The sequence below is a fragment of the Castor canadensis genome, chromosome 15 (genome assembly GCF_047511655.1).
Source record: "Castor canadensis chromosome 15, mCasCan1.hap1v2, whole genome shotgun sequence".
Taxonomy (NCBI): domain Eukaryota; kingdom Metazoa; phylum Chordata; class Mammalia; order Rodentia; family Castoridae; genus Castor; species Castor canadensis.
In genome coordinates, this window is record NC_133400.1 from 99864260 (window position 1) to 99888459 (window position 24200).

Sequence of the window (24200 nt, forward strand, 5' to 3'; positions counted from 1 at the left end):
CCCAGGAGGCTAGACACTACCCAGGAGGTGCACAGGTGTGTGTGCACCGGCAGGAGAAGACTTGATGCTTAGGAGACAGGGCAGGGAGAGGCAGGAAGGGTCTGGGAGAACAAACCCTGCTTCCAAGAGGCTAAGGTCACGAGTATGCCTGGCTACTGTGTCCTGGGGGACTGACGACCTCCTTCAGTCTGCACACCCAACAGTGAAGGTAGGGTCAGAATGAACCTCCAGAGGCTTCCACAAAGTGGAAAGAGGGGACAGAGGCATCAACTTGGGAAAATTGTTTAACTGGAGTCACAAGGCCACCAAAGCATTAGCAAGGAATGAGTGTTGCCACTGGAGCCTCCAACACTTACCTCCACCACACGATCCACCTACCACCCAGAAACCATGGCTTTGGCTTTCCCACCCTGAATTCTCCAGCCCTGACTCTATCAGCTGTGCATTACCTGAGTCTCTGAGTCCCCTGGGGGCATTCAATCTACATCCTTCACCCATGCTAAAAACTACTTCAGTAGAGCCTTCACACACAGACTTTTTATTCCACAAGCAAGTCAGCCCCCACCAGGGCAGCTGGTGCAGAAAGATGGAAGCTGATCTGAGATCAAGCAGACAGCAGTGAATTAAAACACATGGCTGACGTCTAACATAAGCCAATCAATCTAGTCAATATAATAATAGAGTTTTGCAAATTAAAGACTGGAAACATGACCACCATTACAAAACCTCAGGCCAGCCTGGTCTGATTCAAGCTCAGAGAGAACCCCAAAGGCCTTTCAGGAGCATAGACTCTACAACCCTGGCAACCCCTTCTCTCTCTGCCTTCCTGTAGACCTCAGGTTGGGGCCACCGCCCTGCGGTGGCTGCTGACAGAGTGACCACTACCTCCAAAGACTGGTCAAAGAACAAAGACGGTCAGATCCAAACTGAATGCAACAGAGAGAAGGGTCATGGAGTTCAGAAAACACTACAAACACTGTATGCTTTCTGACAGGTGCAGCTTTCACCTCCTGCCAGGAGTAGATAACGTGAACATGGTACAGGTAATGGAGAAGTTAAGTGCTTCCATACTTCATGGGTGAGGCTCTGCCTGGCATCGATGGATGCCTTTTGAGAATAAAATCCAGTACAATTCCATCCAAACATGCCAAGGACAGTGGTGGATTTATACAGATGGTGCTTCTGTTCCTGCAAGGTTGCACCATTCGGGGTTGCCCTTGGTATGGCTGAAATCCACCTCGTGTGGGCAGTTCCACCTGCTCTGACCTTACTAGTCTCTTCTGCACTGTAGACCACAGACATTCCCACACTGTAGTCCAGGGACCAGAGCCATTTACACACCTGTCCCAATACCTCTGGGTTCCCACTGGGTGAATGGACAAGGGAAGATTCTACTCCTAACAAGACTTACAGTTAGTCATAAAAAGCAAAGCTGTAGTTTCCTTCAAGGCATAACCATTATAATTATACCAGTATGTTCCAGGTACTTTAAAGCAGGCTCAGGGAACAGCAAGTTTGTAGATGGGGGTGGGGAGAAGCAAACCAAAATCCCTCAAAATGCTCAGTTAAGTGATGTCATGTAAGTGGGCCTGGGTTCTCACAGTTAAACACTGTCTCTGCTCTCCTTGGCCGTTACTGGATGGAAGACTTGTAGGATTTGTTACTCACTAACAAATTTGAACAGGAGAGGGCTGACGTATTTTTCTTGATCTAAGGATGTCAACAACTCTATCTGGTACTGCAACAGAGATGTCTCATTCAGGTTCTGCATATAAGGCTGTCTGTCCAACAGTAGACAGAAGTTCTGCTTTCTGTGCTCCTAAAAATGACTGAGTACCACTCGATTCGTTTGCTAGGGCTAATGAGAGACCGAAGACTGAAGGCTTAAACAACAGAAATCTATTTGCTCGTGATTCTAGAGGTTGGAAGTACAAGATCAAGGTTGGCAGGTCTCGTTTCTTCTGAGACCTGTTTCAGGCTTGCAGATGGCCACCTTTTGCTGGGTCCCCATTTTCACTTACTTAGTCTTCAAAGTCCCTGCCTGCACACACACAGTCAGTCTGAGGTGCTGGTGTGAACACTTCAACCCAGGGGAATGTGCGGGAGACACACTTCTGTCCAGGACAACCCTCTGCACCCAGATGGTGCAAGGCTCAGGTTCTCTGGTCATGTGTCAAGGTCAGGGTCAAGGCCAGGCCACTTCTAGCTCTGTGACCTGAGCAGAGAAGTCAGCTAGACTGGATGTCAGTGTCTGCCTCTGTGAAGTAGGGACTTGGTGGCTACACCTCGCCAGTTTCTTGTTACACGTGGAAGATGATGTGTGTGCACTGTTTGGCGTGTGCAAAGGTGCATTTGAAGTATCATTTTAACGTTGTGGTTTCTGAACTGTTTCTTTCTGCCACCTGCCACTTAGGTTTGCCTGCATCTGTGCCTTTCTCCCTTAAGTCCACCGCGGACTCGAAAACCGGATAATTCAACTTTATGGAAGTAAACACAGAGGCTCAGAACCGAGGCCAGAGGCTTTCCTGGGAACACAAGTGCATTTCTGATTCCCCTTGTGGTTGACACAGTCTACAGATGTTCTTTATCTATTTTTCTGCCATTCCTATTTCAGATACAATGTAGTATTTATTGCACATTTTAGACAAGATAATCTCAACATGAAACATAACTTGGTTAACTCTTAAAAACACAAAAAGTAGGGGCTTAGATTTGCCCCAAAATTTATGATGTCTTGTAATAACCACCCATTTTTTGGAAGAGGTTGTTGGTGGTGATCTGAAATTTGAACGTCATGTCTCACTGAACAGCATGAGGAGGTCTGAGAAGCGAACTGTCTTACAAATTTCCAAACGGAAGCGAGGCTCTCGGGGACACCCTCAGAGCTCCTTCCAACACTGCTCTAAAGCACGGATCCACAAACCTGCTCCATAAAGGGAGCAAGAGTAAATATTTTAGGGTTTGTGGCCAAGCAGTTGCCATCACAATTACCCAGCCCTGCTACTGGAGCCAGACACTAGCCATAAATGACATACGAACGAACTAGCATGGCCGGCAGCCATTAAAATTTCTGATGGATCATGAAATTTGATGGCTATAAACTGCAGCATTATTTTTGTTTTGATTTCTCCCCAACCATTTGCAATATAAAAGCCATCCTTATTAGTTCAGGCCACACAAAAAGCAGGTGGTGGGTCCTATCAATGCCCAGCACGCTTGAAATGTCTGTCCATGGCAGTAACATGTGCTTCCTATGACAACACTGTTAAACTAAGGATCAATCTAGTACGCCCTTATTACCTTTCCTACCTTCCCTTTTGGAAAACCACCACTGCTCAGAAAGCTGCAGCCTGACTAAATCAAAGTCTGCTGCAAATAAAACCCAAACAAGCACTTTGCTGGACACTCTAGGTAAGAGTTTCAAAGCACCCCTTCACAGCAGAGATGAGGAAGATCCGGGCAAAAATGGACTTAACTGTCACATGGATCCCACATTTACCAAGCTGCATAAAGTAGCACAGCTAATATGTCATATGAATAAAAAACTGCATTTTACCAAACACCATCATCACACTGTAGTATCACTGAGGGGACAGGGGGTGAAGATAGAAGCAAACTGACAATACACCAACGTCACCCATGAAGGAATGGCATGGCTTAAAGTTTTAGACAGTTACTAAAGACGACTGTAGTAAAATTATCTCTTACTTCCCAAGTATCCATATGTGCTATTTCCTGAATCACAGTTTAGAAGTCACGAGGGACGCACTAGGGTCTCCTTTAAGTGTATACATCCCTTCCTTCAGAAAAGCTCAGAATGTTCTCATGGGACTGCCATGTAGATGTCCTGATGTCTTGTTTGAACCACAGGTGACAGAGTTCAGGATGTGCTCCCCCAAAACATGGCACCCTGGTATGTGAAGAATCAGCAGAAACAAGCAGCCTTTCCTACCTCCTCCTCACTCCTCTCCCAGAAGTAGCCATACAAGACACCTCTGAGCTTCGTCTGAAGGAGACCCCCATGGCAGGGGGTCGCCATCCTTACCCATTGCTGAAGTCCCATGTGCCAGGTAGCTCTCTTAATATACGTGCACACTCTGCTCTTGCCAGCCTACCTTTTCATCACTGGTGTCTCCACCATGAACCTTGCAATTCCCCTACAAAGGGGAGTAAAGAGGTGTTCAATGTTTGTTAGAAGTAATTGGGTGTCCTCGGCAGAGTAGAGAATGGAGAGAACACTGCTGAGTCAGGCCAACCTCAGGCTTCTTCTCAGTAGACTGTGAAGACTTTACCCAATTCCTGCCCAAGAGGAAGCTCAAGTGAATGTGCTCAGGAACCTGTGTTACAATGATGGCCACCAAGAATGGCATCTTTGTGATATCCATTATGACTCTTCTGGTCAAGCTGTTACTACCCAACAATTAGCTCAGTGATTGCCATCAACTGGGCTAGAGGAATTCTTTTTTAAGGGGCTCCACCTGAAAGAGGAGCGACTGCAATGCACCTGAGTTGTGTGGCCCTCTTCCAGGAAATATTTTCTAAGTAAGGAAGTATACCAGTTTTGATCTAAAATCGATCTGAACTTTTGCCACAAAACCAGTTTTGAAACCATAAGGGACATCAAGTGTGCCCAATAATGACTAGCTGCAGAATCAACAGAAGAAGAGTGCCTTGAGTCAGAATAGTGTGTTCCTCACAGGAGTTCACTGACCTGATTTTACAAATCAAGAGGCATCTTTTTCATTTGGTTTATCCCCAAATGCCCCTCACATGGATTTCCTAAATGAACCCTTGTTTTGTCTGAATGCAGACTTTTTTAGGAGCCACAATGCAATCTGAATACCAATAATAAGACATCTATCCCTAACAACCCCCCCTTTTTTGGGCAATGTTTCCTAATTAAAAGTTTGTGTGTGGGATGGGGGGGGAGCTTATCCTAAATAGATGAATATTTCCTTGATGAAATACGATAAAAAACTAAATTCAACATTTAATTAAGTACAATGATACTGAGATTATACATGAGTTGCGTCAGTGAGGGGGAACCCCACCCAGCAAAAGCTCCTTCCTCCTAACACTGTTCTCATTCCTGCCCCGTCTCCTAGGCTTCATTAGTAAGCCTTACCATCATTCTCAAAATGCTTACCCGGGCCTGACCCAGATGTGAACTTTCTGTAGCCCAGTGGAAATGCTTTGTTCTATGGAGAATGAATGAGTTCCACTTTCACACAAATGCAATCCCAAAAGAAAAGCAAGGTGATTTGTGACTGTTGGGAGGAACAGAACTGGACAAAGAAAATGGAGGCTATGTTGAAATAAAAGTTGATCTGGCAAAGGAGCAGGCATTCTTTGGAGGGTGAGATAACAGGTTGGTCTTGTTTAGGGTTACTTTAACACAGTTTTTAAATATCCCAATACAAGCTAGAATTCTACCTCTGTTTATTGCAGGATAAACTTACATCCCTTTAGTAAGTAACCCCACTTTTGAATAATTGTTTTCTGTGATCTGCACAGATAATATATTTTCACTTATTATCAGATAATTGCAAAACAGTTCTCTGGGTATGGCCCAGAGGTACTAGGGACAAACAAAGCCTGGAAGGTGGAGGCAGATGGGGATGAAGGAAGAGTTGGAGTCACGAGTGATGTTGATTCACCTGTAAAGGTTGGGGGAGGGGAGGTTACAAAGTGTTCCTGGCAGGGAACTCACAAGACCCAGATTCCAGGACTACCTTGGAACAGGGATGTGTGTGACCTTGTGCAGTCCGAAATGGGCTGTTTCTAAGGTTGGATGTCTTGGATAAAAAGAAGGGACGATGCTGCCTGCCCTTTGAGATTCCTTCCAGCATCCAATATGTGTTTATATCTCCACCCCAGCCTGAGTGCTTCACTGGCCAAGACTGGGAAAATTCGCCCCTCAATGATCTACTTTAGCAGGGTGAGGCGCAGGGGGCCCCCCCGACCTCCTCCATGAGAGGTCACCGCTGGGGTCCTGAGCGTCCTGGGGGAGGTGGCGCATGGAAGTTGACTGGGAGCAGCTCACACCTGAATCAAGGTGCCTCATCTTGCTGGGGATGTAGGCAATCAGATGCTCCCTTTCTCTCTCCCCCCTTCCTCCTAATCTGAAAAGAAACTCAATAGTCCTGTCTGCTCAGAGGTCACCTGAAAAGAGCTCCGTGATGTCACTTGGCTGCCCCTAACTTGCCTCCAAGGTACAAAAGAGCCGAAATATCTACTCAGGGTCAAAAGAAAAGAAGGAGCAGGCTGAAAGGTGACCCGTTGTGGTGTCATTACTAGGATCTGCGGCCTCGGCCCCCAGGGATGGGAGTCAAGAGGAAGGTGAGCGCGCCTGGAGCACCGGTGACTTTCAGTCCTGCTGGGTGGCCAGGATGTCCCCCGATCCACCGGGCCGTCGTCAGGGTGTCTCGGGAAACAGAACGCAGCAGGATGAAGCCCCTGAGGCTTCTCGGGTCCTTGGAAGGGTTCGGGACCACTCCCCAAGAGTTACAGCAGCGGCGACACCCAAGTCACGCTCCAAGGCGGCCACCTCGCTATGCTTCCGGCTCCGCGGCGCCCGCCCGGCCCGGGTCACCGCAGAAGAGGCCGCGGGGACGGGGACGGGAACGGCTGGGCGCGGGTCGGGGAGGCCCGGGGCGCCGGGACCGGGGGACGCGGGTGGGGTGGCCCTACCTGTGGTGGACAGCACCGTGCTGGCGAAGAAGAGCGCCGAGGTGAAGTCCCAGTTCCAGTTGCCCGAGGCGTTGCTGAGCACCGACACGCCGTAGTTGCTGGCCTCCAGCACCCGGCCCAGGAACTGCTCGAGCTGCGGCTCCGACAGGCACTCGTGCTCCTCCAGGAAGCGTCGCTTCAGCTTGCGCAGCTCCTGGCGCAGCAGGTCCTCGTAGGGCAGCTCCACGGACGAGAAGACCACGGCGCCGAACACCAGGTACAGCAGGTAGCCGAGCACCAGGAAGCCGAAGCACCAGGCCGAGCGATGCCGCTCCACCAGGCGCACGCACGAGCTGCCGGCCAGGGACTGCAGCATCTTCCCCGCCGCCGCCGCCGCCGCCGCGCGCCCGCGGTCAAGGCCAAGGCCAAGGCCAGCGCCGCCCGCCGCCCCCTCCCCGCGCCCCGCGCGCCGGCGACTGGCTCCCTGCCGCCGCGCTCTTCTTCCCTCCTTTCCTGTGCCCTGCAATATAAAAGGCCCAGATGATGTGGCGGTGACGTGGGCGCCGGCTCAGGTAACCGGGAGTCGGCCCAGACCGCGCGCAAACTTGGCCCGAGCACCGGGCAGGGCCGCCTGGCCCAGGACGCCCCCGCGTTGGCACGGTCCCCAAGGGGACTCGGTTACGCGGGACCCCGGCCCTGGGCCCTGCCGCCGCGGCTACCCGGAGTCCCCTCCCCCGGTCCCGGCGCCACGTGTGTGTGTGTGTGTGTGCGCGCGCGTGTTTGTGTGTGTGTGTTGGCCACTTCTGTGCAACACACTGACCCGCCAAGCTCCAGTTCCGGCTACTCCTGTTTCCCACGTATTTCCGCCTAATCAAAGCCACTGTCACAAAATAGCGAGCACCAAGATAATGTCCTCTGTCTTACTCGAAGCACAGTTCAGCTATCTGGTGCCAATAATGGTGAAAATACCAGAATCTCAGCCCTGACAGGCACCTTGAAACCACTCACCCTTCACAAAGAGGACCCAAGTCGGGGGAGGGGAGGGGAGGAAGCCCTCTGGTCCTGTTTCTGAGCTTTAATTCTCTAAAACAGGACCTCGGGTTTTATGGTAAACAAAGTGCAAAGTGCCAATTACCAGAAGAGTCAGGGGTTTTCAAGTGCTGCCGTGGTAGATTGGTCACCTTTTTTCAGATGAGACTAAAAAGTAAAACTCCCTTTCTGGAAAGATTTGGCTGTATGCTTCAAGAGTTATGAAAGAGAACATGCAGTCTGACTCAGACTTGTCCTAAGAAAAAATAGAAAGAAGCACATACACAAGACTGATGGGAGTTTCTCCACCACACACGGTGTCATATCCATCCATGAATGTATGCGCTTATGACAGATTGGCACATTTGAAATAGTAGAGAACCAAGAACATTCTAAATACTCCAGAGCCTAACATTATGGTTCTCAAAGGTGTGGCTGACCTATAACCTTTAAATATGTTTCTTAAGCAAAAGAGTATAGAATCTCAAATACGCAAAATATTCGTGTTATAAAATGGAATTGTGTCTGCATCATGGACTGACTACATGGAAATAAAACCAGCTCCTAGCACTTGTCTTGGGCGGAGTGGACTATGTAGGTGACTTTCATTTCTTGTATTTTTAAATATTTTTCGTGTTTTATACAGTAGAAATTTGTAATCAGAAAAAACATTAAAATAAAACTGAATTGTACAATTATTTAGGACAATACTTCGTTGAACATCTGTCTACACACTGAAATTTTAAAAAACCACATTTTTCTGTTTTCATAGAAACATCCATGAAATTGTCTTCCATACTATCAGTGGCTTTTAACTTTCAGTAAATAATCTCAACTGCTACCTTACTCAAAAGATTGAAGCTACCCTTCCACTTTACTGCTCTTCACTTCAAAACTCTCATCAATAATCCATGATTTTCCTTTGTCCCCACCCCTGAGGAAAATGAGTCCTCAACTCCAGGACGTAAACCACAACCAGTGCTTACTTCTTTAAGAACCTGTGTCCGCTCCGCTCACCCCTTCTCACATAGACCGGCTCAGGTCTCATTCCACACTGTCCTCTCTGGGGCTCTTTAAGTTGTCAGCACCTACTCTGTTCCTGATCTTTGCTGCCTTGACCTGTTGGGTCTTCTTTGGTACCCTGCAATCCTCCAGATCTGGCCACTGACTTATATCTATCCACACCCCTGGACCACTTGAAGCATGAGATGAAATCCGATGGTTGCTGAGGTAGGCTGCTCACTCAGGTTAGTTTATGACATGCTGATAGGACATCTAGAATGACACACACCTGGGCCTCGCTGAACTTGAAAGTCATCGTAATTCCATCCCCACTTTGCTTCTCTGCCCCAGTTCTACATGGTGACCCAGCAGGAATGCCAGACCCTTTACAGCATATGTCGCTCAGACTACAAGTAGAAATGAAGTATCCTGGATGGGCAGACCAGGAAAAGTTCTGCCCTGGGGTGCAAGACCAGTTGAGTAGAGCCTGGTGTGAGGTGGAGGGCCAGCTGTCAGAGCTGACATGAGTGTTTACCCCTACCCCAATTGTACGAGTTGGTTGTCCCCTTCCTCTTCCTGGCCCGCTGCTCAGGACAAAACTACCATCTTCAGGGAAGTTAGCAACCACTGGAGAGTTTGGAAGTCTTTTCTCCCATTGAACCCTTTCCACCACATCACTCGTTTGTGCCTTCTTGCTACCTGGCTCCTTCCTTCCTCTTCTCTTCCCAACAGGGACCAGCAGCCACGTGAGCTGATATGCCGGTGCCTCTCCCTTTCCCCAGCCATCTTCACCCTTATTGGAAGAGAATGAGAAATAGAAGAGAGCTGAGATTCCCAAGAGAGAGGCAGGGTGGGATGGGACAGGGAACGGGGAAGGTGAGGGAAACAGTCGTGCTGCTCTCAGTTCCTTTAATGGACATAGCTTGTGGACTGGCCTTGCTTCATGAAAAATACTTAGTTCTGTAAAGGATCCCTGTTGTGTTGCTAGTAACTAGGCATAAATGGACATAACGGTTTCAACAGATTGATGAGGAGGGCAGTTGGTAAAGATGGCCATTCTACAGGAAAATCTGTCACTTGGGATCCAAACATTGAATTCACAAACACAGGGTTGGGGAACCCAGTCGATCAGAAACAAGCAAAAATCTTAGCATTTGTAATTCCACTTCTGGGTCCTTAACCAAAAAAACTGGAAGCAAGGGTTTGAACAGGTATTTGCATACAATCGCAGCACAACATTCACAAAAGTTAAAAGGTGGAAAGGACCCAAGTGTCTATCATAGAATTGAGTGCTATTAAGTCTTAAAAAATAAGGCAATTCTGATGCATGTTGCACCGTGGATGGATCTTGAGGGCATTAACAGAAGTGAAATACTGTATGGTCCACCTTACATGAGGTGTGGGGAGTAGTCAAATCCATACAGTAGATAGTAGAGGGACAGTTGCCAGGAGCTAGAAATAGCCTCGCCCAGGCTGTGGTTCTATGTGGCCATCCTTCCTGTCCCCTCAGGGAATGGGAGTGGCTGCTTACTGGGTACAGAGTTTCAGCTCTGCAAGATGAAAAGAAAGCTAGAGATGGAGGATGGGGACGGCTACTCACAACATAAATGGGCAGTCACAGAACTACACGCTTTAAATGGTGAAGGTGGTAAATCTCGCACTATGTGTATTTTACCACAATTGTTTAAATCTAGCATTTGTGTTGACAGTGGGGACCTGGCATTAGAAGGGACTGAACCCCCCCCCTCACAAGTTGACAAGCTCCCAGCTTGATCTGCAGAGTGGGCCCTGGGAGAGGCAGACGTACTCCACCTCTCGGGGAAGCTGAGCAGTTCAGGTGAGTGGTACACAGCCAGGTGAGTAGCACTTGGCTGGTGTGGGACTGAAAACTTGGTTTAAAGATGTGGCTGGATTACTCCAGGTGGTTGCCCTAAGGAGCGACAACTTAGGATCTGATAGCTATAGGTAGAAGAAAAAAAGCCAACATGTAGTTAGTTTGTATGTTTGTACACAGTTGATCGAAGGTTGGTGGATGGAAGACACAGGCATGAGATTTTAAAATCACTGTTAAGAGAGAACGCTCTGTCCACAGGAAGGGGCCATGGCAGAATGAGTGCCCCTAGAAACACAAGTTCTCTCCCTGGCTGCTTTTTGTGGCAGGACAGCACCTGAGCTGCAGGATCTCGGACGACACAGAACAACACAGAAGTCAGATAACCCATGGTGTAAGACTGTGAGCACAGTGAGCACCATGCAGGAAGTGTCCTGGCAGACAGTGGCTTGAGGCTGAAGGTCAGTCTTCTTTCCCAGAACTTCCCGCTCAGAGAGAAAGCGTTCCCATCCACAGACCCTGAGTTTCCCCACCCACCCGGCTGAGCTCAAGGACCAGGGCACCAAATAAAGTCTGTAGTCATTCACTCCAGAAGGTTCTGAGTTGGCTATTTCATACCTCCCTTAGATCTTACAGTCATGGAGCTCCCTTTCTGTCCTGTGCCACGTGTACTTAAGCTTTCCTGTATCTCAAGACCCCATTCAAATTGGTGCTGCAAGTAGACCTCTTTAGCTATCTAGACATGCAAAACCCCATCTCTTCTTGCTCTGGATTCATGTGGCATTCAGTATCTGTGTGTCTCCAGGTCTCTAGCATACACCTTCAACAGTACCACTTTACAAGCACTTGCCTCACTTCCCACTAGACCGTGTGCTCTTAGGAGGAAGCCTGAGGCCTCTTGGCTCTTCTGTTTTCTTTAGCATTCTGTCACGTGATGTATGGGCACTAAACACCTTTGACTGTTTGATTAGTAAGGGAGGAGGCAGAAGGGCAGATCAGAGAGAGCTGAAGCACGAAAAAAACTCAGCCTCTGCTGTATCTTTGAGGAGGGCCACAAGCAAGCCTGGAAAATGCAGGTATTTCTAGAAACTGAGAAAAAGCCCCATCCAAAGTCAGCAAGAAAATGAACCGCCGGTTCAAAACCTGTGGTTGTGAACACAGAAGTGGATTCTGCCAACGATCTGTGTGAGTGTGGAAGAGAATTCATCCCTGGAGCCTCCAGAAAGGGCGGCAAGCCGGCCGACATCAGATCTTGATCTTGGTCGTGCTTGTTCTCAGACTTGTGACCACTGGTGATCATGGGATGATAACTCTACATGTTCTTCAGTTACTAAGTTCGTGGTAACTTATGATGACAGCAATAGAAAACCAGAGCAAGTAGTAGGAGACATATTGGAGTTGGGGATGGATGCCCTGAATTCAAATGCTGCCCCCTCACCATGCAGCTGTGCCTAAGATTAACGAATTTGTGAGCCTTTGTGTCTGTTTCCCCAGATGGAAATGAGGATGATGTTAACGAGAGCCCACAGGATTTGGGGTAGGTAGATGGGGGAGTATTGTATCTGTCTGTAAAGGCTTATATGAGATAATGTGGAAGGGACTTTCTAAGGTAAGAAATCCCTTAAAGATACATGTTGGTTATCTCTAAGGAAAACGTGTGACCTCTGTAATTACTATGGAGACCAAGAAGGAGCTAAGCCTCTTCATTTCTTGTCCCGCCTACTTCTCTCAGCCTCTTTGTTTGCAAGGACTTCTCAAGTTGGACTGAAACCAGGTGTCCTCAGCTTGTCATGGATATAAATCCCCATGTGGAACACAAAGGTAGATTTCTTCAGACTTGCCAAGAACCGTAAAGCCTTAAATCCATTTGGCGCAGCCAGGAGGGATCTAAGACTGTTGGTCCAAGGTTAATCCTTTTGACGAACAAGTTAAATAGCAAGATTAAAATAAATGAGCAGAAGCAGTAGCAATAAGGCTCATTTAGAGCTAGACACTGGCTAAGCAATTTATATTTTGTCTCGTTGAAAGCTCCAACAAGCCGGCATGGTGGCTCATGCCTGTGACACCAGAGGTGGAGATTGGGAGGATAATGGTTCAAGGCTACTCAGGGCAAAAAGTTCACAAGACCCCATATCAACCAATAAAAGCTGGGTGTTGTGGCACGTGCCTGTCACCCCAGCCACTTGGGAAGTATAAATAGGATGGTGGTCCAGGCAAGGCTTGGGAAAAATGTGAGACCCTATTTAAAAAAATAACCAAAGCAAAAAGGGCGGGGGGGTGTAGCTTATGTGGAAGCGTGCATGCCCAGCAAGTGCAAGTACTAGATGGATGGATAGGTAGGTGGATAGGTATGTAGGTGATAGATAGACAGACAGACAGAGATAGAGATACAGATCTCCAACACGTCCATAAAGAAGGGTCATCATGAGAAGGCTTCGTGTGTGTGTCCATGTCTACTCTTTTCAAAACTGTGAAGGGCCACACACATTTTTTCCTTTAGTGTCTATTTCATTCACATCTATTCAATTCTTCCAATATTTTTTTCTATCTCTTTCCTCCCTAGAGCTGAGGTATACTCCTTGGTTGTGAGTTTGTGTTTTCTATTTGTTAGTTTTTCAATGATACTAAGTTAAATCGCTTTTACATTTTGTGATTTTGCAGGGTCCAGCTTGCTTTTATGATTATGGCTTCTTTGTTACTGTAAAGTTGTCAGTGATCAAGGATAGGGCCTTTCTTGTCTTCATACCCTCTAAAGGCCAGCACAGGACTTCTAACAAAGCAAAATAGGTAAGAAAGTCTTTGACTTAGAACTAACAGAATATTTTTCTGTTCCGTGGTCATGTCCGCAGTAGAGGGTCACTCGGGAATCAGGTGAGTGAGTGGGTATCTCGGTTTGGCTGGCGCTTCCCGGTCGGCACAGCTGTACAGGAAGGACACGTGGCCCAGGAAACATTCTGCACAGATCACACTGTGAGCTGTGGAGGGTGCTGGGTCTCTGAAAGCATTAGAATGGTTGTAGTTATAGCGAGACTGGCAGTGTTCCCACTTTTCAAACCAGTGACTAAGAGTGAACTAGAAGTGCCCCCACTGCTCCAGAAGTTCCCACCTGCTAAAGGTGACCCGGCCTATTTGAAAGGGAGCCACTCTGAGACCGATTATCCCCAGTGCTGACCTCATCATGGATAGACCCAAGTTCCCGAATACCTGAGAAAGTCAATTAATTTCTGGGTCCTGATTGTCTCATATTTCAAACAAAGACTTATTGACCTGTTTTCCACAGGTCTATAACTTTCTATGTGTTTACATCCTTGTGACCCAAGTCTCACCCCCACCTAGATAGTGGCACACCATAGACACTTGGAAAAAAAAAAAAGAAAAGGACACTCTGATTTTCCTCTGACCTCATCCCTCTTTTATTTGCTCATTGATTTGTTCAGACATATGTTGCTGGTCACTTCTACTTCTAGTTCCGAAAGAATGGTTGGTACCGCACCAGCGCACCTACAGAACTGGGGAGAAATGAAGACAACTGTTCTCAGGCAGTGATCCCTGAGGAAAGGAAACAGCTAAATGGTGATGACTCCATGGATCCAGTAACTGAAGGTCAGAGTTCAGAGTAGCTACAGTGTGGGAATTTATAGAACATTTGTGAGTCTGTTGGTGAGGGCTGTGCCAAGCACACTCAGTGTCTTACCACTTAGCAGCTGCTCCAGGGCTGAGACTGGAACAGAGGTGCTGCAGGTAGAAGAGTGTGTGGGGATCTGGGGTTAGAGTCAATTCTGGGGTACATTGAGGTCCCAGGCTACCTAGAACAGCACCATGTTAGATCCCTGGTACCTGTCAGAAATGCCAGAAGGACTCTGCCCTAGAGTAAGATGTACTTTAGACTGGTCCAGAGAAGCCTGAAACTAATCCTGGAAAGATCCATTAGAGACTGAGCCTCACTGAATAAAGAGTCTTGGGAATGCCTTAGACATTTTATAACCTAGACTAGCAAAGCACACAGCTCAGCACACACAAGTTCAAGGTATTGAGCTGACTGCCAAACAATACTCAAGACCCCTAAGAGATGACAGATTACAGAGTCTCCACATTTCCTGAAAGTAGCCAATATTCAATTAAAAATTGGTAAATACACAAGATATAGGTAAATGTGGACCATAGTCCTGAGGAAGCAGTCAATAGAAACTTAATTCACAATAGCTTGGATATTTGGTGTGGGGAAAAAAGATTTTTAAAGAAACCGTTACAAACACGTGCAAAGAATTAAAGGAAAATAAGATCATAATTAGTGAACAGATAGGTAATCTCAAAGACAAGTGCAAAGTACAAAAAAGGAGCAAGTGGAAATTCTTTAACTAAAAATACAATTACTAAAGTGAAAAATTCACTGTATATTCACTGAAATGACAGAAGAAAAAGTGTGAAATTGAAATGGGGATCTGAAGAACATTGAGGAAGAAGATGGAAAAGATAGAGCACTGAGTATGTGGGCAAATTTTAACAACTGGGGTCTCAAGAGGAAAACAAGAGAGAAAGAAAAGGGCAAAAAATATCTGGAGAAACACTGCCCCAACTCTTCCCAGAAGCTCAGGGACTGTCTGACACAAGAGGAGGAATATCTCTTCTTACAGAAGAATTGAGAAACTCTGTCTTACAAATCCCAAAGCTCTGCAAACTTAGGAAATACACATGCAAAGAAAACACAGGTAGGCACGTCACAGCCAAGGTGACGAGAGTAAGAGGTAAGAGAAGACCTTGAAATGAGCCAAGAATAAAAAGATTTTGTGTACAAAAATGCTAAAAGGGGAAAAAAAACACATGCCAACCTAGAGCTCTACACACAATGAAAATATCCTTCAAAGGAGGGTAAAAACAAAACAAAACAAAGCCAGGCACAGTGGCACACACCTGGAGGACTGAAGCAGGAGGATCACAAATTCAGCATCAGCCAAGGCTGCATAGAGAGATCCTGTCTCAAAGAAAAAAATGGTGGTTATAAAAAATGTTATTTTTTGGATCAGTGACAGCTGAGAACTGGTTATCTGCAGAGTTGGTATTCATGAAAAACTAGATGACATTCTTCAGACTGAAGAGTAATGTCACCAGATGCTGGAATTTCCAGAAAGAAATAGAGCAAAAATGTTAATCCCACTGTATGGTGGAATTTGCAATATACCTAAAAGTTAGCTATGACAAAAACCACATAGGGAATGGGGACAAGTGCAACAGGAGGCAGGAGGTGAGGATTGCTAAGAGGGATTTAAAAGCTAACAAACAATGGGTTTGAAGAGAGGTAAAGGAGAGAGAAAGCTAACTTAAGAAACAGAAATACTGAGGTGTTGAAAACACCACTGAGGTTGGAGATTGCATGTTTGCAGAGGGAAGAATCTACATGGTCTGCCACCTTCTGCTCCCTCTTTGGTTCTTTGAGTGGTGTGGAGGTGAGGAGTTGCTAGGAGCGTAGAAGAATGAAGGAACAAGAGAACTGAAATGTAAGGAGATCTGTTGACATGGTAGACCATGGTGTCCATGCCACATGGGGAAGGACATGCGGAAGGGCAGCAAGTTTTAGCAAATCAGAAGGAAATGAGAAATTGAGTGACTGGTGTCATGAGATGGGAGACCGGGTGCAGATGGAATGAGGGATGAAAGGAGAGGAAGTTGGTCATGGATTTTTTCAGAAGGGCGTCATGAGTTCTGTGAGCACAACTTCTAGGATCCAGCCTTTGTCAAAGAGGAGAGAAGACTACTCCTGGGTGAGCTGTGAGTCTTAGGCCACACATACTGGCACTGAGGATGGAAGGCAATGCGGGGACCACGGTAGAGAAAGAGACCACATGCCAACACAAGGATCTTCAGGGTCCAGGAGCAAGTGGGGGAGGGTGTGTGATGGAGATGACGACTGAAGGAAGAGACCCTGCTGCTGGGAGCTAGCGTCCACGTGAGGGTTGCCATGGCTAGGGATTTGACCAGCCCACCCGGCTCAGGTGGAGGCATGGTTTCAATGTGACAGGTGAGAGGTGGTGGGTCCGAAAAGAGAGCTTTGGCTTCACGAGGGACCTGCCCTCCCAAGGGGGTTCCTGTTGTTTCTTGGTTCTCTCAGGAGCAGCTGCCATAAAGCAAGCCTGGCTCTGTGCACAGCACACCTCTTTATGCACCAGCCCCTCTTCTTGTCATGCTCTCGGGCCCTGATCTCAAATGTCCCCCTAATGGTCATACACTGACCACTATCCCCAGCTGATAGTGCTATTGGGAGGTGGTGGACCTAGGTGGGGGAAGCAGGTCATTCAGGGGGTGCCCTTGAAGGGTGTGTTAAGACACCTCCTTCCTCCCTGCCTTTGCTCTCCAGATGCTGTTGGGGGAGCAGCCTCCTCTGCCTCACGTTCCCACCGCCATGATCTTCTGCCTTGCCTCAGGCCCAGAGACATGGAGCCGACCAACCATGGACTGAAACCATGAGCCAAAATAAATCTACTCTCTTTTTAAGTTGATTATCTCAGGTATTTTTTTTTCCACAGTGACAGATATGTAACTAGTACAGATCTCCAGAACTGTGAGCCAAATGAACCTCTTTTCTTTAAAAACAGCCCAGCTCAGGTATTCTGTTACAGAAAACTCACTAAGACAGGCCCTTTTACTGAAGAGAAGAGAGCAGGTGTTTGGAGTGGATTTGGGGACTTGAGGACACTGGTCCCCTCCTCGGTCCTGGATATAAATTGAGCAGCATCCGAGGGGGGCCGGAAGCATGCCGGAAGACAAGGTTTAGGAAAGCAAAGAGGTAGAGGAATTCTGTGACTGGAAAAAGAAGAGAATGCATTGGGTCTGACAAAGGGCCCCAAAAGACAGGAGTGATGGAAGATCTAGAGGTTCTAGAGTTCCTCTAGAGGAGGAAGCCAAGGAGACACTACAGGTGAGAGCACAGGAGAAGATGCCCATGGGGAGTTCACACTTAGCTGGACACACAGGGGAGCTCACACTTTGCATTATGACCTAGAGGAGGAATGCACATGGCAGAATCAGCTGGCCTCACAATCTCAAAGTCACTGAGGTGCAAAGCAGTATGGGTGCAGGAGCAGCTGAGACTCTGGATGGTCCTGGCCAAGGCCCATTGGCCAGCAAGAATGGCTCTTTTTCTGCCCTTCTCCCCAATGTCCTCTGGCTCCTGAAGCACACCTATCCTCCATTTCTCACTGGATGCAGGAACATAGTCACTTTCAGCTTCAAAAAATATAACAGCAAACCAAGTACCAACCAATGTCAGTCTGTTTTTGTCACCATTGCAGGCTAAAGTCTCCATTCCAGATGAGCAGTAGACCTCATTTCAGAGCTCTTCCTTTTCTTTGAAATATTTCTACTTTTTTCTTTGCCTTTTTTCCCCTAACTTCATTTTTATTTGGTGTTTTGAAGTGTATAGCTAGTTTCCATATAAATAATTATTAGATAAATTCATTAAATTTCATTACAATAACTGTGCAAGTTGACTGGACATTATTATCCAATTTCTACAGATGAGTGGACTAACAAGTTGGGAAATTCTTTGCCAAGGGCAGGCTGGCTCAGTGCTCTTTCATTGTCACAGAGGTGCCTGTCCTTCAAATTGCCAAGTCACGGGGCACACTGACAGGCCTGCTGGCGACATGCTTACAAAACAGTAATGCTAGGCGATGCATTTAAAAATGAAAGCAAATAGCTTCCTGTACCCGCTACTTTGTCATCCTCCAAGGACTTTTACATCACTGAGAAATATATTTGCTCTTTCCTGAAAACCACATGCGTGCAGATGAAAGAACAAGATAATCCATTGATCGTGAGCAGAATTCAAAGTGCTGTCTACTTCTGAAACAATGAGAGTCTTTGGTGTCTGTTTCAGACAACCGTGGCTGTCACTAAAAAATAAGTATTGATGGGCCTTGGGCAGTGGTTATTGTTATTTTATTGTACTGAGAGATGAGCTGCTTTTTCAATCCAGACTTACAAACAGTAGGAATCTCGTTGAATGGAACAGCTGCAATGATCTTGGCACTTCCACCTTTGGGGTTGGGGAAAGAGAAGTCTCCTGTAAACAAACTTGTGAATTACTTGTAAAAATGGTTTTAGCAAAACAGATACACATTAGGGGTTTGAAAAAGAAGCCACTGTAAACTTGTAAACTCAGGACTTGGCTTTTTAGTATTTTAGCATTTTACAATACTCTGAATCATACGCAATTGCTGTTTGCTTAGGTAAAGTCGTGGCCAAATATCAGCAATTCATATGGATCAAAACACCTTTTTTCTAAAGTGTGAGAGGAATACCCCTACTACAGAGCCTTAAGAAAACAGAAAACTTTCATTTTCCTTCTCAGTCTTTTCTTGTTTTTCCAGACAGGTAACTCCTTTTCTTTTTTCCTATCTTGCATATTTAATTGCTTACCTATTTTCTAAAATTACTCTTTGTATCCATTACATTTTTTTTTATTAGGATATGTTTACTGTAGCAAGGGGATTCATTGTGACAATTCCACATTGGCTTACATTGTATACTGGTTAGATCACCCCCACTGTCTTTCCCCTCGATCCCCTCCCCCCACCCCACCTAAGCAATTACAAGGTTTCTTTGTTCTATTTCATCTATGAAGTCCATCCACCATATTCCCTCACCTTCACCTTCTTCGTTCACCCTCCCCACAAGTACCCTCCCCCACACACTGCACCTGTTTAACAGCCTTGTCTTTCATTATTAATATCTAAGTCATGTTCAAAGGGTGTCTCAGTGTATCCCTGCTGTGAATGCACTGCATCTGACCACTTCATCCCCTTCCATTCTCTCCCTCACCCCTTTACCTCCCACCCAGGTAATTCTTAAGAATATGCGGTCAGCACTTGGTGAGAACCTGTCACACGAAAGAAATGAAATTTAAGAAAATCTGTTAAAGACCTGAAAACTCTAAAGCCACTGCCCAAGAGAGGACTTGATCTAGCTGCAGTCAACTACATTGTTGCTATATTTTTATTCATCAGCCACAGTAACTTAAATGATTAATAAGCATGACAAATTCTGTGCTTTCCTTTCATTGCTTTATAGCAAAGGGGACTATCTCCCCCACCCCATGGTATTGTACCCAGTTCGAGAAATTTCCTTTACCCTATTTGAAATGCTATGAATAGATCCATGGCTAGCGGGTCCATGTAATGAAAATGATTACACACACATTATGCAGAAGGAGACTAAAAAAATGTTGCCATGGAAACCTTAATGTGGTTCTCATAAGTGTAAAATTTTCATTGGTCCAATTATAGTCTATGATTCCGGTCCCTGGCTCTCCGAGCAGACCAGCTTTCAGGTGGCTCTTGTCCTGCTGCTGAGTATCTGTAGCCTGAGCACACTCTTCCCTGGGCCACCGGGTCAGCCTGGCCTCTCCCTGGCGTCCATCCGCTCAGTATGGACCAGGATTCTCCTTCCAAGTTCCCACAGCTCACCAAAACCTGCTGTGTCCTGACAGTTCTATGAAAGTTTCCCAAAATGCTATTCCCATCAGGGTGGAATGCAGGGAGTTAGGAACCCTGATGGCTGAGAACGGTGACTTGGGTGTTGATTTTTTTAAAAAATCGCATGCTGGCCTGCTAACATTAATGGAATGACTTGGAACACACAACAGGTTCTTGCTGACCACAGTCTCCATAGCACGGGGAAAATGACACCCCTGATTTGACTATCCACTGACAAAACTCCCCTGCCCAGTGCGTGGGAGAAGCAAAACACACATAACACCGTATCCAAGATTTAATGAAGCTTAACTCAGTTTCCAGGAATGACCACCACCATGCCAGAAGATCCCAATAAAAGCTGAGGTCTTGGGACCCTCGGAGCAGCCTGCCTGTCCTTTCGCCTGGAGAGTAGACTTTCAAGTTAATTTTGCTTTGCTTTGCATTAAGTCTCTGCTGTGTCTGTCTTTGAAATCTTTCTCTTCGGAGAGCAAGAACCTTCTGGCCCTGGTCCAGCAACTCAGACCTGGTAATACCCAGGTTTTAGAAACAGGGACTGGGGCTGATACATGAGATAAAATTATAATCAGTCCGACGTATGCCCACTTGGCTCCGTTTCTACTTTGACCAAATGACCCAGCTTGGTGGGAAGCCACTGCAAAGCCTCCATGTCCACATCACACACGGTTACTCCCTCCCCTCCTGGCCCCCACACTGACATGTACATGTCCTCCAGCTCCTAACACCCCTAATAGCATCCTTCATACAAGACCTTCTGATTCTCCACCCATGATTGTCAAGGTCTAGTGCAGCCATAAAATTGCCCTTATTTTCCTGAGAAATTCTCTAGCACTTCCTGGAGACGCACGCTCAGGTAGAACTAGGGATCAGCACCGTCTGTTGATTGCATCTGTGGCCCTCAGATCTCATCTCACTGGGCCTAACCAGACTTTTTCTGAACACAGTCACCAGAAACTACTGCCATCACTATCCTGATCACATCACCCTCCATCCACCTGACATGCTCTTCACCACCCTTAAGAAGTTCTTTGACCTTATCATGACCTTGCCCTATAGGTCTCTCCACTTTCTCTCTTAGTCCTTGGCTCTCTTCTGTCATTCCTTCCATCTCTGCCTAGGTCGATGCTCTGGCCCATCATTGCACTCACTCTGTTTCAAATCAATAGATTCTTTTGTTCTTCTTTACACTTACTGAATCCAAGTGGAAAACCCTTACCCTTGGATCGACCTTCCCACTTTTGTCTACAATCCAGCAGTTTAGTGTAACTGCAGGAAACTGAATGGCAGGCACCGCAGTAATGGATGTTTACCTAATTTGGGGACCCTCCCTGGCCCCCCCAAACCACTCTGCCTTCCACTTCAGCCAGCCCATTTAGGTTTGTCATAGTAATTACCATTAACTGGAATTATTTTTTATTCATGTGTTTTTATGTATTTTCTCTGCATATTTTATTTAAACTGTTATATACATTTTTGAAAAGCGTGAAGAGTACCAACAGCCTTAAACACTAAAACATTCACAACAGTGTCAGCTCTCCATCTGTTTCATTCTTTTCCCCATCCTCCTTTACAGGTAATCACTAGTCTGAGTTTAGTTTATCATTTCCTATATTTCTTTTAGACTTTTACTACCTTGTTAGCCCTAAACTCAAACCCTAAATCTAATGTGCCTGTTCAAATACTTCCTAATATTCCTTCTGTTCTGTAGCTCCTGCTGTCTGCCTCCCCACCTTCATTGACCAGGAAGCTTCCTGGGGTCACCCATGAGCTTAGCTCTCACTTCCTGGCATTCCCTCCTCTGCCCACAGCATTGCCACCAGAATGGCTACGGTCCTCCATGTCCCTGCTGCTGAACCCACTGGACCTCTCTCAGTTTTCAACACAGATGGCACCCTCAGTAAGGTGTTTGACAAGGCCTAGTCGCTCTGTTCTGTTGGGAGCTCTGCCACCCCTACCACCCTCTTCTTTTGACTTCTTTGCCACCATGCCTTGCTGGTTTCCTTCTTATCCCCACCATGAGCCCCACCTTCTGTTTCCTTGGAGAGTTGTGCCTCTAATTGAGCTTACAGTATTGGGGCTGTGAAGGGCTCTGTTCTATCCCCTTCCCAACCTCCCTGGTCAGTCACATCCTTGTCTCTGTGCCAATGACTCCAAACTTGGTATTTGCCCCCCAGATGTCTCTTCTAAGCTCCTTACCTCTTAACTGCCTGTTTAACTTCTCTACGCTGAATGTGTCAGATTTAGCATCTCTAACCAGAAGGAAGGGCCAGGAGGAGGGGAGCCAGGGGGAAGGTTGCTCTTCCCAACCCTCATTAGCAGTTATTAGCACTGGGACAGGGGGAACCAAAATTAAAGGAGCACCTTCCCTCCCTGCATTGAAACAAAGAGTATCAGAATTTTGATGGTTGCATTAAAATATTTATCTTGCTTTTTGGTGCTTTGGACTTTACACACCAGGTTGGTGTCTCACTTATCTCACCATGATGGCTAAATCTTTTTCTAGTAATTCCTCGCCATTTGTTTATTTATTTATTCGTTCATTCATTGCTTACTTATTTTATTTCCTTTTCCTTCCCTTCCCCTTTCTTTCTCCCTTCCTTCCTTCCTTCCTCCTTCCCTCCCTTCTTTCATTCCTTTCTCTTTCTATCTCATTTCTTTCTTTTTTCATTTACTTTTAAATTTAAAAGGAATTGAACCCAAGCAGTTATGGCACATCAGTGATGTAAAATGTTCAACCGTCAGATAAAGCAGCTGCTGCTTGGTGGTCTGTACTCTAACCACCCCACCGTTCTCGCCCCTTTCTTGAAATAAGCACGTGTTAGCTGGTTTACTTTGCATTGTTCCGGATCTGTTTTATGGTTCATTGTGTTTTCATGCTAGCTGTGTCCTTCACTAAATTTGCCCTCTTGCTTTCTCTGGTAAATGGTCTCACAGTGGCTGCATGGCTCTACAGCTCGAAATTTGTCAGAGAGCTCTTTGTCCACACCTTGTCTATACGTCCTTTTTAACTTCAGCGTAGTGCTTCATAACACAGGTGAAACTCTCCCTTTGGGGAACACGTCACTTGTCATTTTCAAGTCTTTCCTGCAGCCAACTGACTGCATCACTGCAACTGCCATGCCAAAGGACTCGTACATGTGATATTTTCATCAACATTGAAAAACTGCCTTCTCCCAGTGGAGCCAGTTTAGGCTCCTGTCGTCATCATCAAGAACATCACTGAGGTCACCGCCCTTCTCGGGGATTAATGCTCACCTCAAAGGATTGGGTTTGCTCTCCCAAGACCGCACCGGGCAGTCACTGTAAAGGCTTTTATGGTTTCGCTCATCCACGTGGTCTTCCTCTCTTGCTGCTCCCCTGCCATGTGACGCCCTCTGCATGTGGCATCTGGCCCCTGGCTCTTGGACCTCCAGAACTGTGACTTAAATAAACTGCTTTTCCTTGTCTCACGTTTTGTTCTTTTTTTGAGTTTAAACACAGGACTTTACACTTGCGAGGCCGTCACTCTACTGCTTGAGCCATGCCTCCAGCCCTTTTTTCTCTGGTTATTTTTGAGATAGGGTCTCGCTTTTTGCCCAGACAGGCCTAGACTGTGATCTTCCTATTTTACCTTTCTCCCCATAGCTGGGATGACAGGCATGAACCACTGCACCATCTTTTCCCATTGAGATGAGGTCTCACAAACTTTGCTTTGGCTGACCTGGAACTGCAGTTCTCCCGATCCCAGATACTGAGTAGCTGGGATGAGAGGCATGTGCCACTGTGCCCAGCTATTGGTTGAAACGGGGGGATGAGAGGCATGTGCCACTGTGCCCAGCTATTGGTTGAAACGGGGTCTTGTGGACTTTTTGACCTTACTGCTCAAAACCCATGCCCCATCCTCATGATCTCAGTCTCCCAAATAGCTAGGATTACAGGCATGAGCCACTGGTACCCCACTCCAGTCTCAGGTATCTTGTTACAGTAGCACAAAATGGACTAAGATGAAAGGCCAATATTTTACTGGAGGGGGCACTGTTTTTTGTGCCCTCCCTTGTTGGAGTGAGTTTTTTCTCTCACTCCCTCCTGTTTATTACTGAACCTAACTGGGCTTAACTGGGGGCAGCTGGAGAGTCAGAAAAGACACAGAATAGACAGACAGAAAGTGGGGTCAGGTGTGTTGGGCGCTCAGGTGGAGATGC

General features: G+C 46.6%; 1 protein-coding gene across 1 annotated transcript in view; it reads right to left on the bottom strand.

Annotated features, from left to right (window-relative positions):
* The window catches only part of Kcnk1 (potassium two pore domain channel subfamily K member 1), a 36176-nt gene extending 29068 nt beyond the window's left edge, over positions 1–7108 (bottom strand). Inside the window, exon 1 of the mRNA XM_020187388.2 lies at positions 6691–7108. Coding sequence (XP_020042977.2) covers positions 6691–7045 — 355 coding nt within the window. The 5' untranslated portion in view covers positions 7046–7108. The remainder of the gene's footprint in view (positions 1–6690) is intronic.
* Between the last annotated feature and the right edge of the window lie 17092 nt (positions 7109–24200).